Source organism: Marmota flaviventris, chromosome 14, assembly GCF_047511675.1.
Source record: "Marmota flaviventris isolate mMarFla1 chromosome 14, mMarFla1.hap1, whole genome shotgun sequence".
In the NCBI taxonomy this organism is placed as follows: domain Eukaryota; kingdom Metazoa; phylum Chordata; class Mammalia; order Rodentia; family Sciuridae; genus Marmota; species Marmota flaviventris.
This window is the reverse complement of record NC_092511.1, coordinates 85,454,592-85,470,175: the sequence shown is the minus strand read 5'-3', so window position 1 is coordinate 85,470,175 and position 15,584 is coordinate 85,454,592. Positions and strand designations below refer to the sequence as shown.

Below are 15,584 nucleotides of genomic sequence, written 5' to 3'. Positions count from 1 at the left end.
AGGATCGAACCCAGGGCCTCGCATGTGCTAGGCGAGCGCTCTACCGCTCAGCCACAACCCCAGCCCCTTTTTCCTTTTTTTTGATGCAAATGAAGAAACGGCTCCTGGATTCCTTTCTCCTTCCACCAGTTCTGAAGGAATACGCCATCTTCTCTCCAGTTGACTAGAAAGTTCTCTTTCCGTATCCCTGTGCCTTTGGTTGAGGGAGGAGGGTGGGCCGGGAGTCTGTGGTTCTGCTGCCCTTTGTTCGTGAGAATCAAGAGTGCCGGGAAGGATTAGCTGCTTCTTGGGGTTCTCAGTACAGGGAATGCTGGTTCTGAAGCACAGGCTAATCCCTCTCTCATTCTTTGATCCTAATCCTGTCTCAACACTGAAAAAAAAGGTTCAGGCAAGAGGGAGGAGTCGAAACATAAAAAAACCTTTGTGCAAAAGCAGATGTGTCCAGAGGGACAGTTTTTGCCATTTGCAAACAGATTATTTCTTCTAGTCCCCGCAGGAGAAGAAGAGGGAGATAGGGAGGTCTGTGGATGTGGACCAGCCACTGAGCCCATCCTGTCGGCACTTAACAAAGTCCTGTGGTAAGCCAGTAGAAGCTACAGAGGGGGACACGTACGTAGTAGCATTATCCTGTCCTCAGAGAGCTTTCAGATCTTGGGCCGGGTGCTGTGGGCGCTTACCTGGAATCCCAGCAGCTCCGGAGGCTGAGGCAGGAGGATCGAAAGTTCAAGGTCAGCCTCAGCAACTTAGTGAGGTCCTGAGCAACTTAGCAAGACCCTGTCTCCAAATAAAAAATAAATAGGGCTGGGGATGTGGCTCAGTGGTTAAGCGCCCCTGGCTTCAATCCCTAGTACCCGCCCCACCCCAAAATGTGTAAGCTGAGCCTTCTTAGCCAGTGTACACAGAGAAGGTAATATGGTGAAGAGGAAAGACTGATCTCATTTCGTTTCTATCTTGTCTTAGGATATAAATTCTGTAGGGGTGAAAGGAAAGGGCTGTCCGTGAAAGCTGCAGACAACTGGCCGGGTTTCAGTCCTGGGCACGAGGGCCCCACAGGCAGGCGCTGGGCCTTGTGCAGCATACATTAATGCCCCAGGTTGTGCTACATTGTGCTAATTTTGCTGGAATTTTCTTTCCTAGGCTAAAGATTGAATTTGCTGTACGTCTTCATAAACTCCTGCATGGGGTGGGGGTGGGGGTGAGGAATGGCAGTCACAATCCTTTGAGGCTTCCTCCTCGTTTGTTTTGATGGCGATTAAGGCAGCAGCAGGCATCACAAGAACAGGAGAGGTAACAGGACACGCGATTTATTTATATTACCCTGTAATTTCCAGATGAGTGATTCTGTTCTCAAAACAAAGGGATAAGTAGAACTGTGCTTGCAGGCAGAATGCTAATTCTTCCCGTGGCCCAGTAAACAGCAGTATGGAAAAAGCGTCTCCCTTTTGCTGGGGCGTTTGGCTTTTACCCTGTTGGGGTCCATTGGTGGCTAAGAACTGTTGTCAGGGGAGAAATCTATGTCTGGCAGGCTTAGGAACTTGCTAATGTCTTAGCTCAGGGAGGGTGGGAGCTTGTCTGGGGGCATTCTGAGGCAGAGGGCCATTTACTAAAAACCCGTTCAATAATTTCAATACATTGAAAATGGATGAAGGGTGGTCAGAAGGCCGCCATCTTGGAAATGCTGCCTTTCTTTAGAAAAAGCCAAAGGCTCCTTTTAGGATTTGGGTGATGGCTTCCTGAGGCTCATGCTCCAGTTAAATGCTGCCAGTGTAACCGTTAACTAAGAATCACCGTGAAATTAGGCCAGCTTCCCATCGGGACCCAGACATTTTCTGATAAAGGTGGTTAAGAGTAAAGATGTTCCCATTACATCTCGGGAGCAAAGAACAGCCTCAGAGGCTCTCAGTCACCCCAAAACACGCTGCCAAGTCTCTGCAGGGGAAATATAGTGTTCCCCGAGTCCACCTTGAGGTGAGGATGGCACCAGCCTGACCCATCCTGCCCTCCATGTGGAGACTTTTCTTCCAAACACCTACATGACATCTTCTTGCACCCAACGAATGTAGGGCTTTGAGCTCAGTGCTGTCCCCAAGCTCCAGTGCCTCCACTCGTGGGATGCTGCCTGAGTTATAGAAATGAGTGTGTGTGTTGTCCCTGGGACCCTGGCTGGGCATGGAAGGGGCCCGCACTGACCTTTAGTGGATCTGGCTTAAGTTTGGAGTTGCTCAAAATGTGTTCTGGGGAATGCCAACCCCAGGCCATACCCGCTTCTTTTGGAGAGTTTCAGGGCTCCTTAGCACAGGTAAAGATACTAAGACAGAAATTAGCAAATAAATGAAAATCTGTTCAATTTTATGCAACCCTGCCATTAAGAATTATCTGGAGGGAAAAAATAGTGACAACACAATCACCTACTTGGGGGTACTTGGGGGTCTGGGATTTTGGTTTATACGGAGTCCACCACGGTCCTGTTCCTTTCTGCATGTAGTTCTGCACGCTTTCCCTTGGAAGACCCTTTGACCCACATTGCCTGATGCGATAGATAGTGACTTCATTCCTATCATTTTTGTATATTTTCTTATTAAAAAAAAAAAAAAGAAATACCAAAGCAACATTTGAAAGTACATAAATGTTGAAAGAAGCAAACAAAGATCACTCAAAGTCACACCGACCTGAGGTGGTCACTATTTATATGTTGCTTGGTTCTCATATTTCCCCCTACATTTTCATCCAATTTGAACAGGAACGCTCTTATAAGCTCTTTGTTAATGTGGGTCAGTAGGGTTTAATTTATCCCCCAGGAAAGCTCATCTTTCGTGGACAGGACTATCTTAATCTAGAGGATGCTTCAAATTTATCTCTGAGCCCTGTACACCACAGTTGCCTCTGCAGATGACGGAGACCACCTATTTGGTATCTTTCAACGCCACAAAAAAATGTAAGTCCCTTCTACTACAACCACTCCCTCCATCTCAGGCCCTGTGGACACTGCAAAAAAACGGCTCAGACTTAGTGCTGAGAAACCTCCTCTAAAAGTTCAGTTTGCTTAATTTATGAGGCTTAGGTTTGGGAGGTCTAGCCGTGTCCTTTCATCGGCATCCCATCCTATAACATGGAACTAGTTACCCCAGGTAAGAAATGCCAGAATTCCCAGTCTAGGCATCAGGGCATCTTTATAGTAGGCATTAACTATTCGGGGTCCCTGTTACTGTGTAATAGACCACCCCACCTTAAGGGATTCAAGCCATGGCATGCACCTGAGAGGGCACAGGACAAGCCTCCCAAGAGTTTTATAAACGGAGAAAACTGAAACTTATCTAGAAGTTGCTTCTTTGTGATATATTTTTTAAGAGTTAGCTCACACCAGAGTGGCACACTGATACCAAGGGGAAAAGAGCCTGCCCGGGTCATGTGTCATCTGTCCTGTCTTGCAAGAGCCACCCAGAACTGTGCTCCCTGGTACTCTTCCATAACTTCTGACCAGTTTACCCAGCTTTTCTGAAAAGGGGGCTTCTTTACAGTCCTGCACCAGACTTGCAAAGTCTGTGCCCCCACCTTGAGATTCCTAGGGGTCTTTTACGAACCCACTAAAAAATATATATATGAAATGGTACATGGGGGTTCGGGATTTGGTTAAGATGGAGTCAGCCGGTTCCTCCTGTCCATCATGCTGAATGTGGTTATCTACCGATTGCACGGAACAGCTGCTTGTGGTTCATGAAGAATAAATAATAGCAGGCAGATTCTCCCCTCCAGTATCACCTAGACTAGATCCAGTGAAGCCCTGGGCCCCGAAGTGGGTACCTGCAGAGAGGACCAGGAGAAGCCCCCCAGGACTGGCCTGCAAACTGGGAACAGGGTCTCCTGATGCTCAGATTGAGGTGAAATCTGTGTCTTTCATTTCTTTTTTTTTTTCTTCTTTTTTGTTGTTCTTTTCTGCATTTATTCACACCTTGTAAGCAATCCTCTATTAGAAGTAGCAATGGAGATTCTCGTGGAACCTCAAATGCTGAAGGAGGGGAACCTGTCTCTCTAATCAGGGAAGCTGTAGCTGCAATGGGGTTGAACGAAGGCCTGTTGCTTTTCTTCCCCTCTTTTTCTATTTTCCTCTTCTTTGGCCCCACATAAAGGTGTTAAATAGGCCTGGAATCCCAGCAGCTCAGGAGACTGAGGCAGGAGGATTGTGATTTCAAAGCCAGCCTCACAATGATGAGGCCCTAAGCAACTCAGTGAGACTCTGTCTCTAAATAAAATCCAAAATAGGGCTGGGGATATGGTTCAGTGGTGGAGTGCCCCTGAGTTCAACCCCTGGTATCTATCCCCACAAAAAAGAAGTGGGAGGCAAAGCAGAATAAATACAAAGCCAGGTGTTTGACCCAGGGAATGAGAAGGGAGCGCTGAGAGTCCAAAGAACTGGGCAGGTCTTAACAGAAGAGGCGCCCAGGAAATAACCTCAAGTGGTTGTTTGTGAGTCCCCAGCTGCATACACATGGATCTGACCTTGAGCACATAGCATAGACTTTTGGATCTGAACTTCAGGATGGACCATGACCCAGGTTCCAAGACTGGCCATGTAGGGCAGGTCTAAATAGGACCAGGGATCTCTCACCAGAAATCATGGACCCTTTCTAATAGAAGCACGCAACTTTTTAAAATGTCTCAAGAAAAAAACTGTGAACCCAGAATTCTATATCCAGCAAAAACATCCTTTGGGAATAAAGGCAAAATAAAAATATTCTCATATAAACTCCTTGTTAAGAGACCTGCTCTGAAGGAATTGCTAAAGACTTTCCAACAGAAGGGAAATGATACCAGATGAATATTTGGAATGGGAGGAATAAAGGAAAAGGATCAGAAATGATAAATATATGGCAAGATATATTCTAAAAATAGAATAATCTGATATACAGTAGATGTATGCATAGTGTATAAGGTAAATGCAGCATAAAAAGGGAAGGGAGACAAGAAGAACTATATAGAAAGAATAAAATTTCTATATTCCACTTGAAATGTTAATAATCTAAGTGGGCTGGGCACAGTGGTGGATGCCTTTAATCCCAGTGGCTTGGGAGGCCAAGGCAGGAGGATTGCAAGTTCAAAGCCAGCCTCAACAATTTAGTGAGGCCCCGAGCAACTTAGCGAGACCCTGTCTCAAAATACAAAGGGCTGGGGATGTGGCTCAGTGGTTCAGTACCCCTGGGTTCAATCCCTGGTACAAAAAGAAAAAGAAATAGACTAAGGGAATCTGAAAAAAAACATTTTATAATATTACTCCTGGAGTTATTACTAAACTCTATACACAGAAATACACGGTAAATTAGATAAATTAAAAATAAAAACTAAAATAAAGCTTATCTAAACCAAAAGAAGGCAGGAAAGGAGAAATAGGAACCCCCCAAAAAACTAACAGAGAGTAAAAAAACAGAAAATAGCTTGTCAAATAGTAGTCTTATATCCAAACACATATATAATTACATTAAATGTAAATTATCTAAATATAGCCAACTAAATGACAGCATTTGTCAGAGTGGATTTTCTTAAAAATAATCTAAATATATGCAGTCATGAGACCACCACCTCAACTATGATGATATCAGTCGGTTAAAAGTAAAACTATGAAAAATGATATGCAACACAAACACTAATTCAAAGAAATCAATGGCTTTATTACCATCAAATGAAGTAGACTCAGTGCAAAGAAAAGTTACCAGGAATAAAGAATGGTATTACATAATGATAAAAAAAAATCAATTCACCAAGAGAAAGTGATGATTCTTGGTGTGCACACACTTCAAAATGACTTCAAAATACATGGTGCCCAATCTGAAGAACTAAGATGCATCTTTAGTGTGCCGTTCTTACTAACCGAACCAGTAGACCAAATCCCAGCAAGCATATAAATGAACTAGAAAATACCATCCACCAACAGAATCTGATAGACGTTTGTAGATCACTCCTCCCAACAACATCAGAATACACAGATTTTCAAATGCCTATTGGATACTCACTAGATAGATCATATAAATGTACAGACATCTCAATGAACCGAAATTAAATGAGAAACAGAAAGATAGCAGTAATAATGTCTCCAAAGCATATAAATTGGACAGCAAATTTCTAAGTAATGCAAAGATCAAAGAGAAAGTCTCGAGAAATATTGGAAAATATTTTAACTAAATAAAATGAAAAGAGAACATTTCAAAATTTGTGAGTTGCAGCTAAATTAATGATTGGAGGGAAATATGCTGCATTAAATGTTCATGTTAGAAAAAAAGGAAAAATCTCAAATCAATAACTCAGCTTCTACCTTAAGAAAGTAGAAACAGAAGAGAAAAATAAACTCACAGCAAGAATCATAGATATAAGAGCAGAAATCAATATGAGTGAAAAACAGAAAAATCAATGAAATAAAAAGGTGGTTCTTTGAAAATATCAATAAAATTGATTAGTCTCTTTAGAGACAGACAAAGAAAAGAAAAGACAAATCGACAATAACAAGAATAAAAGAGTGGATGTCACTGTACAACTCTCTGACATTAAAGAGACCATAAGGGAATACTGTCACTAACTGCATCCACATGACATTCAACAACTTAGATGAGATGGACCAGTTATTTAAAAACCATAAACTACCAAACTTACAAAAGATAAAATAGATAACCTAAAGAGTCCTATAACTAATAAAACTACCAAACTTACAAAAGATAAAATAGATATCCTAAAGAGTCCTATAAGTAATAAATTTAATTTGTAGTTCAAAACATGAACAAGAAGTCTCCAGATCAGTTCATTGGTGAATTCTGCCAAATATTAAAAGAAGAAAGAGTCAAAGAAGACATACTCTCCAACTTGTCCTATGAGACCAGCATTACCCAAAGATGGTCTGAGAAAAGCAAACACAGAACAACGTCCTTCATGAACATAGATGCAAAATTCCTCAAGAAAACTGTAGTCAATCGTACCCACTATCAAGTGGAATTCATCCAGCAAGTGCTAGACTCTTTGATACCTGAAAACCAAGCAGTAATATCTACCTAACATGTTAGCTGGCCATAGAGGAGAAGCCTCATGTTCATACCAATCGATGTAGGTGAAGGATTCAACAAAATCGAACATCATGTCGTAAGATAAAAATCAATATTTAACTCAAGATGGACCATAAATCTAAACATAAAATGTATAAAACTCTCAATCTTAGGAAAAAGATAAAAACAATCTTTATGGCCTGAGTCTAGACAAGGAATTCTGAGACCTGACACACCAAAAACATAATTCTAAAGGGAGGAAAAAAAAAACACATCTTGATCTGATCAAAATTTAAAACTTTCTCTGTGAAAGACTTACTCAAGAGAACAGAGAGGCAAGATGTACTTGGGAAGAAAATATCTGACAAAGGACTTGTATCCAGAATATATAAAGAACTCTCAAAGCTCAACAAGCTTGAAAACAAGCAACCTCATGTTAAAAGGAGCTAAGGATATGAGTGGATGCTTCTCCAAAGAGAATATCCCGATGGCAGAAAAGTCCCTGAGAAGATGTGCAACATCACCAGCCAGCACAGAAATACAGTTGAAAACCCCAGACAGATGCCACTGCATAGTTCTTAGATTAGCTGAAGGTCAAGCACAGACAACACCAAATCCCCTTGGGCATGTGCAGCCTCTGGGTCATTCTTACATTGCTGTCAAATGTCATGGTCACTCTAGAAAACAGCTCGGCAGTTTCTTATAGAACTAAACATACAGTTTCCATATGACCTACCCCTTCCTACTCCTGGATTATTAACTTCAGAAAACTGAAAATATGGTCACTTGAAAACTTGTCCATAAATGTTTATAGCAGCTCCATTCATTATTCCTAGTGACCTAAACGACCTAAACATGCTTCAGTGGGTGGATGGAAAAACCAGTTGTGGGCATATTCATAATCATAGAAAATGACTTGGTGCTGGGTGCAGCAGTAATCCTAGTGACTAGGGAAGCTGAGGCAGGAGGATCGCAAGTTCAAAGCCAGCCTCAGCATTTTAGTGAGGTCCTAAGTTACTCAAACCCCAATGCTAATCAAAGTAACTGGCGTTACTTTTGCTAGACCAGTGAGACTCCTCTGTCTAGGACTGTCCCTGATCCCAGGAGTTGGTGGGGACACTTAGTGTGACCCTGTCTCAAAATAAAAAGGGCTGAGGATGTGGCTCAGTGGTCAAGATCCCTGGGTTCAATCCTTGGTACAAAAAAAAAATTAGAAAACTATCTTGGCAATAGAAAGACACAGGGGTAGACACAGTGACTTGGATGACTGACTCTCAAGAGCATGATGCTGGATAGAAGAAGCCAAGCTCTCCAAGTTTCATGCTGCACAATTGTATTTATCTGACACTCTTGAAGAGAATACAGATGTGCCTCAACTTATGATGTATTACATCTCAATAAACCCTGGGTAAATTGGAAATATCCCATGCACACAGTACTCCTAAGCAACTGAACATCCGGGTTCAGCCAATGTGTGCTGTAGAGCATGGGTGGTTTTCCTTGTGAACACAGGGCTCCCTGGGAGCTGCAGCGTGCTGCCACTGCCCAGCATCAAGACAGTGATTCTTGCCACTCACCAGGAAAAGATCAAAATCGAAAGCTCACAGTATAGTTTCCACTGAAATCTATATCGCTTTTACACCATCTTATGAACACTCAGAAGTCAGACCATCTTAGTTGGGACCCACCTCTATAGAGATGGAGAACAGAATAGCACTTGACAGGGTCTACGGAACAGGGGAAGTGGGGGCGTTTGGAGGGAACCATTCTGTCTTGATTATGATGTGGTCACGTGAGTTGATGCACATGCTCAAGTGTGCAGAACTGTGCCTGGAAGAAAAACTCAAGTTTCCTGTGTGTTAATTTCAAGAAAAAAATACTTAAAGGATCCACCTCACTTTTCTTGCCCACCCTCCTCTGACTTTGTCACATGTCTCCATATCCGATCAAAAGCTACCACCCAGATTTTCCTTTAAAGTAAAATACTTTAAGTATTTCTGTGCCTTGTGCACAGAAATTGCTAATCAAAGTAACTGGTGTTACTTTTGCTAAACCAGTGAGACTCCTCTGTCTAGGACTGTCCCTGCTCCCAGGAGTTGGTGGGGACACTGGGCACAGAGTACTGTCATGTTCTTGGGCCGAGGATCCTCATCAGTCTTTCTTGACCCTGCCCCACTTCCTCTGGGTTGGGTTCCTCTCCCCTCTCTCCTGGTGCTCTGACCAGATTTCCTCCTTAGGTGACCATCAACACCCTGCACAGACTCATCCAAAGGCCCCAGCTGCATTGCTAGGTCCCATTTAAGGCTCCGCTGTAGTAAGAACTTGAATGTCTCCCAAAGGTCCATGTGTTAAAGCCGTGGTCCCCAAGGTGGTACTACTGGAAGCTCTAAGAGTGGGACCTAGGGTGAGATCTTCATCAGTGGGGCTGCGCCCTTGAAGGGGATACAGAGACCCCAGCCCTTCCTCTTTCTCTTCTGCTTCCTAGCTAGAAAACAAGTGATCTTTTCCCACCACATGCCCCCACCATGAGGTGCTGCCTCACCACAGGTCCAAAGCATTGATAGTGAACTGGAACCTCCAAAACTGTGAGCCACAATAAACCTTTTTTCTTAATAATTTGATGACCTCAGGTAGTTTGTTGAAGTGATAGAAAGCTGACTAACGCAGGCTCTGGGATCCACTTCACTTTTCTTGCCTACCCTCCTCTGACTTTGTCACATGTCTCCATATCCTATCAAACACGACCACCCAGATTTTCCTTGGGCTCTCCTTTCTACCACCTGCCCACATACCCTCTTGAGACATTTTCAATTTGCCAGCCCCTCTCTGAAGACTTCCTTTTCCACCCCAGGGGTTCTCCCCATCCTTTGGAACTACCTTGGCCATTTGTTTGAGCTTCTCACCTAGTTTGAACCGCATGGCACCTTGGATAAGAGCTACAGATAGGTGACTCCAATCTCTTCCTCTAGACCCTGAGCTTGTTTTCGCCGGCCACCAGTACCTATTTGTTTATGCCTCCTCCATATTGATGGAGTGCCTTGTGCACAGAAAGCGCTAATCAAGGAACATAGAACAAAGGATATTCTTTCCCCCTTCTAATTGTTAAGTTCTGGGGAACCCTCCTGTCAAATATCTAAGATGGCTCTGTAGGAGGGTCCCTTAGTCCATTTTGCCATAATAAAACACCTGAGGCTGAGTACTTTAAAAGATGGAAGACTTTTGCTGGGCTAACAATTCTGGAGGTCCAAGAGTATGGCATTAAGCTCTGATGATGGCCTCCGGGTGAACGGCATCACATATCAGAGTATGTGCATGGGAGAGAGGGGTCACATAATCAGCGATGAAGCAAGAGAGGGGGCCAGGAGGGCCAAACTTGCCTTACACAACCTGTTCTGTTGGTAACTTATCCACTCCCACGCCAGGTGTTAATCCCTTCCTGAGTTAGTCCCCCCCCACACCTGTCTATCACCCCCTAGGCCCCGCCTCTTAAAGGTTCAGCCACCCCTCAATACCATCACACTGGGGACCAGCTTCCAGCCCATAAGCCAGTGGGGGACAAATGATATCCAAACCATAGTGGGGGTGTTGTGGGATGGGAGATATTAGTCAAAAGAAGTGAGGTTTCAGTTAGGAGGAGTAAGTCTCTGAGACCTAGCGCCCAGCACAGTGACAATATTAATGATAACATAGTGTTCATTTTAAAATAAACACTATGAGAGGAGCTTTACCTGTCTGGTTGCCAAGGTGGGAGACCAACGTGGCAGGTTCTACTCTGACTCCTTGTGCCCACCTGGGATCTGACACCAGCCACTTGTGCTCATTTCCTGCTACCTCCTTCCCCAGTGGGGAGCACCGACACCCTCAACCTGTTTATGAGCAGCGCCATTTGGGGCAGGGTGTGTGTTTCAGGGCTATGAGTTCAGGCAGCCAGAATTAGCCACTCTGGGCTCTGTGCTCCCAGAACACTGCCTACCTGGCTCTGATGAAAGAAACTAATACAGGCAGGCATAGCTTAAGGAGCAACGTAGGCTTGGAGCAATGCATCAGGGTGATTTTGTTGCTGTGTGTACATCACAGAGTGTACTAACAAACCTAGATGGCGCGGCCTCCTATGCCCCGCGGCTGTTGGTGTATACATAGATACACACATAGAGATGTGGTATAGTGGATGCTCCTGGGGCCACAATGAGCAAACAACATGAAAAAAAATCAAGCATGAGAAAACAATACGGTCAATAGACACAGTGAGCCGGGCACAGTGGCGCACACCTATAATCCCAGCAGCTCTGGAGGCTGAGGCCCGAGGATCAGGAGTTCAAAGCCAGCCTCAATTAAAGTGAGGCCTTAAGCAACTCAGCAAGACCCTGTCTCTAAGTAAAATACAAAATAGGGCTGGGATGTGGCTCAGTGGTCAAATCTCAGCAAACCCTACCTGTTTGTCACAGGGTACTGGGGTCCCTGCTATTAAATGTCCTCATGCTGAGAGAAGCTTTACCTGTCTGGTTGCCAAGGTAGGAGACGAATGTGGCAGGTTCTACTCTGACTCCTTTGCCCACCTGGGATCTGACACTGGCCACTTGTGCCCATGTGTCCTTGTCTGAGAATGCACTCTATGAAGATGATCAAAGGTACGGAACAGGGAATACATACACTGGGAAATAGCCCCTTGTTATCACAGTCTAGTGTCATGTGCTGTAGGTGTGTTTACACCAGCGTTGCCCCAGGAGGGAATGACGTGTTGGGCTGTGATTTTACAATGTCACTAGGCAATAGGGATTTTCAGCCTCATTCCAACCTTGTGGGACCACTGTCTATTCCATCTATTGTTGACCACAGTGTTGTCCTGTGTCATGTGACTGTAGTGACGCACCACAGAAGTACCCAGAAAATGGTAGCTGAGTAACCCCAGCTTCCCAAGAGGTCCAAAGGTGAACACTATAGGAAAAGATAACCTGTGGCCTTTTGAGCCCTACATTCAAAAATCAAAGGGTGAAGGCTGGGGCTGGGGCTCAGCAGTGGAGCGCTTGCCTAGCACACGCAAGGCACTGGATTCCATCCTCCGTGCCACATATAGATAAATGAATGAATGAATGAGTAGATAGATAGATAAATAGGTAGATAGATAGATGAATGGATAAATGAAAGAGTGAGGTTTATAAAGGTGTGTATTTAGCACCCAGAGACACCCCCCCTTCATCCTGCCTTCTTTTTTCTCTCCCTTTTTCTCTCTTTTCTTAAATTCAGTGATTAGCTGAACAACCCAATTTAAAAACAGGGCGTATGAGCCAACATCTCACAAAAAGAGATGCGGGACTGGCCAGTAAGCATGTCCCCAGATGCCCATCATCACTAGTCATCAGAAAAAAGGGAAATCCAAATTTACCAAAGGGTAAATTCAAACCACAATAAGCTACCCTTGGTGTGGAGCTCAATGGTAGAGCTTGTGTCTAGGGAGTGCGAGCCCCTGGCTTTCAGCCCCCTGCACTGCAAAAACAAAGCGAACAGCAACAATGACACTTTGGTGGCTAAGGTAAAATTAAAAAAAAAAAAAAAATGACTGCCAATCCCAAGTGTTGGCAATGATTGTAGCACCTGGGACCCAGGGTGCAGCCAACATTGTGAAAAGGTGAGGCAGTGTGTTGTAAGTCAGTCATTAACCGTATGACTCTGCAAGTTCATGCCTCTGTACCCAAATAGTCAGAACAGCATTATTCTTAACACCCCCAAACTGCAAACAGCCCAAACGTTACAGCATATTCATACCCAGATGGAATCCTAGTGGGCAGAAAAGGGAATGAAATATCAATACGTGCAGCAACATGAATCAACCTCAAAAACTTTATGCTAAATGAAGGTCACACACTGTACACCGTCTGGGGTTGGGGGAAGTAAACGATAATCAAGTGCTTTTTAGGATGGAGAATTGTATAGCTTGGTTTGCTGGCAGTTACACAATTTCCCCAGTTCATCAAACTGTGCGCTTAAAGTGGATGAATTTTATGGATCACAAATAATAATGCCTTTTCAAAAAAAAAAAAAAATTCCAAAGGCCAGCTGTTGCAGGTCTTTCAACCTGTGGCCCCCGGGGCCTGGGTGTGAGAGAGCTCCTAATTGGGAACAAGGTCATCCCAGGCACCTGGGTTTCTCTTGCCTCGGAGCGGGGGATCCAGCTGACACTCACCAATTTCCAGGGGGTGACAGTACGTCCCAGGCAGAGGCTGAGGGGAAACGAGCTTGTGTTTCTGTCACTAATGATATGAGCCTTCATCGGATTCCCTGCCAGGCCACGTTCGCCGTCACTGCACCCATTGAAGAAGAGAACAGAGCGGTAACGAGCTGGGTGTCGTCGGCTCCCAAATAATTTATAATGGGCAAACTAGGACAGGAACGGAGCTTTTTTTGGCTAAGAAAGTTGCATGTCATTCTTCAAAATCTAGGCCAAAAAATTATTTATAATGCATAGACAGTCACTCAGAAAGTGAAAGGGTCCCTTTCTTCTCTCCCCTCTGTTTGAACACGCTGCCTTTTACCCTGAACCATCACTGAGGTACGTGGGCATCTTCCTGCCACCCGTCTGTGATAGGAGAGGACCCACAGAAAGACAGAGGGTGAGACCTTTGTAGCCGTCCCTGAGTCCTCAAGCCAACAACGACAGGAAGGAGGGGAAGACGGCACAGAGAAAGACCCTTGGGAAGACCAGTGGCCACGTGCTCTCGAGGTGGTGGGCTTTGAAGACGGGTCAGCAGGTGTACCATGCACAACAGCTTCTCCATCCGTTTTCTGTCTGGGTACACCTGGGAGGGGTGGGGGACAGCTCTCCCAGCCCAGATGGCTCCAGGACACTCAGACTGTTAAGGGAGGGGCTTTGGTGAGTTGCTGAGGATCAAGACCCTCAAGCAGCAGTGTCGCCGGCTCCCGCAGGGGAAGGCCTTCCCCATGGGGTACTCATTGGTCCAATGTTTTTTTTTTTTTTTTGGGGGGGGGGTGGGGGGAACAGCCCCAGAGCCCTGATCCCTGTTCTGATTTCTGTGGCGGTTAGGATTCCTCAGAGATGGCTTGGTGGTTCAGCAAAGTCCCCTCCTCCCCCCAAAACGAGCCCACTTCTCTGTCACCTCTTCTCTAGGTGTCCCAGAGTGCACTGTCCTGTTATTTAAGTAGATCTCATCTCTTGGAGTAGTTTGAGGTTCCACAGCAAAAGTGAATGGAAGACACGGAGAGCTCCCCGAGCCCCCGCCCCACTGCTGACCCCCCGCCGGAATGATGAACGCGGTTGAGCCTCCTAACCCCAAAGTCGATAGTTCATGGAGGGTCGGCTCTTGGTTGGTAGGTTGAGGACAGGTGCTAGATGGCATGTGCCCACCGCTGCAATCTCGTACAGGGGAGTTTCGCTGCCCTAAAAATCCTCTGTGCTCTGCGTACTCATCCCTCCCTAGGACCCGCGGCAACGGCTGAGCATTTCCCTGTCGTCATAGTTCTGCCTTTGGCAGAATGTCACAGAGCTGGAATCCCACACTCGGGGGCTTTTTGAGACTAGCTCCTTCGACTTGGTGATGTGCACCTGAGTCTCCTCCGCGTCCTTTTAAACAGGGGTCTGCTCGCAGCAGATTGCCAGCCACACTCAGTGCCAGTCGTAGGTGGGCGCTGGATCACGGCTCACGCACCATCGGGCAAACCCTGTCTCTCCAACAGGGTGCCAAGAGAAGCTTCCCAGGCAGGAGCCGGGATGTGTGCCCTGGGTGGTCCACTCGGGACACCTGGCCACCCCGCATGACTTGGCACCAGGATGGGTGCTCTGGGTTGGAGGGGACACAGCTCGAGCCTGAAGAAGGGCTCTCAGAGTGAGTTTCCCCAGCAGCCGCCGTCCAGGTGGACAGTGCACGGCTCGCCCTCCGAATCTCGGGGCTCTGTGAGGCCAGCCCGGCAGCCTCTGGCCCTGCGCTGGTCGGGTAGGTTGGGGACGTGAGTCAGAGCTTACTTATTATTAACACTGTCTCTCTTTGTAGCCAAGAGTCTAGCAAAACAGTTTTCTCTCCCCATTACTCAGCTCTGAAATGTGGCTCAGGAGACCTTCCCGAAGGAGTTTTGGATGAGACGATCTGATAGACAGTCCTCCCGTTTCGTAAGCCTCTGTGAGGTGGAACGTTCTGGTAACCCGTGCCTTGTGGTGTTTCTAGAGCCTCTCGAAACAAGTCTGAGAAGAAACGTCGGGACCAGTTCAATGTTCTCATCAAAGAGCTCAGCTCCATGCTTCCTGGCAACACGCGGAAAATGGACAAGACCACCGTGCTGGAAAAGGTCATCGGGTTTCTGCAGAAACACAATGGTAAAGGTTGTGCTTCTCTCCGTTTCCCCCCCGCCCCGCCTCGTATATTCCAGGGGGGTGATGACCTCAGCAGGCAGGTCCTTCTGGGTAGGATGAGCTGTCTCTCCCAGGATAGGTCACCCCACCAGGCACAGGCTTCCCTGACCAGCAAGTTAGGAGAGGACTCACCTCCCAGACTGCGTCATCATTCAGAGGACAGATCCCAGTGCAGCCTGACGGGTGGCACCCAGCCCCAGGGG

At 45.8% G+C, this 15,584-nt stretch overlaps 2 protein-coding genes across 2 annotated transcripts in view; both read left to right on the top strand.

The window, feature by feature from the left end:
• Rpl31 (ribosomal protein L31) overlaps positions 1–15,584 on the top strand; it is a 306,946-nt gene that overhangs the window by 220,436 nt on the left and 70,926 nt on the right. The gene's annotated exons all lie outside the window — the stretch shown is intronic.
• Npas2 (neuronal PAS domain protein 2) overlaps positions 1–15,584 on the top strand; it is a 157,246-nt gene that overhangs the window by 81,023 nt on the left and 60,639 nt on the right. Inside the window, exon 3 of the mRNA XM_071601833.1 lies at positions 15,197–15,345. Coding sequence (XP_071457934.1) covers positions 15,197–15,345 — 149 coding nt within the window. The remainder of the gene's footprint in view (positions 1–15,196; positions 15,346–15,584) is intronic.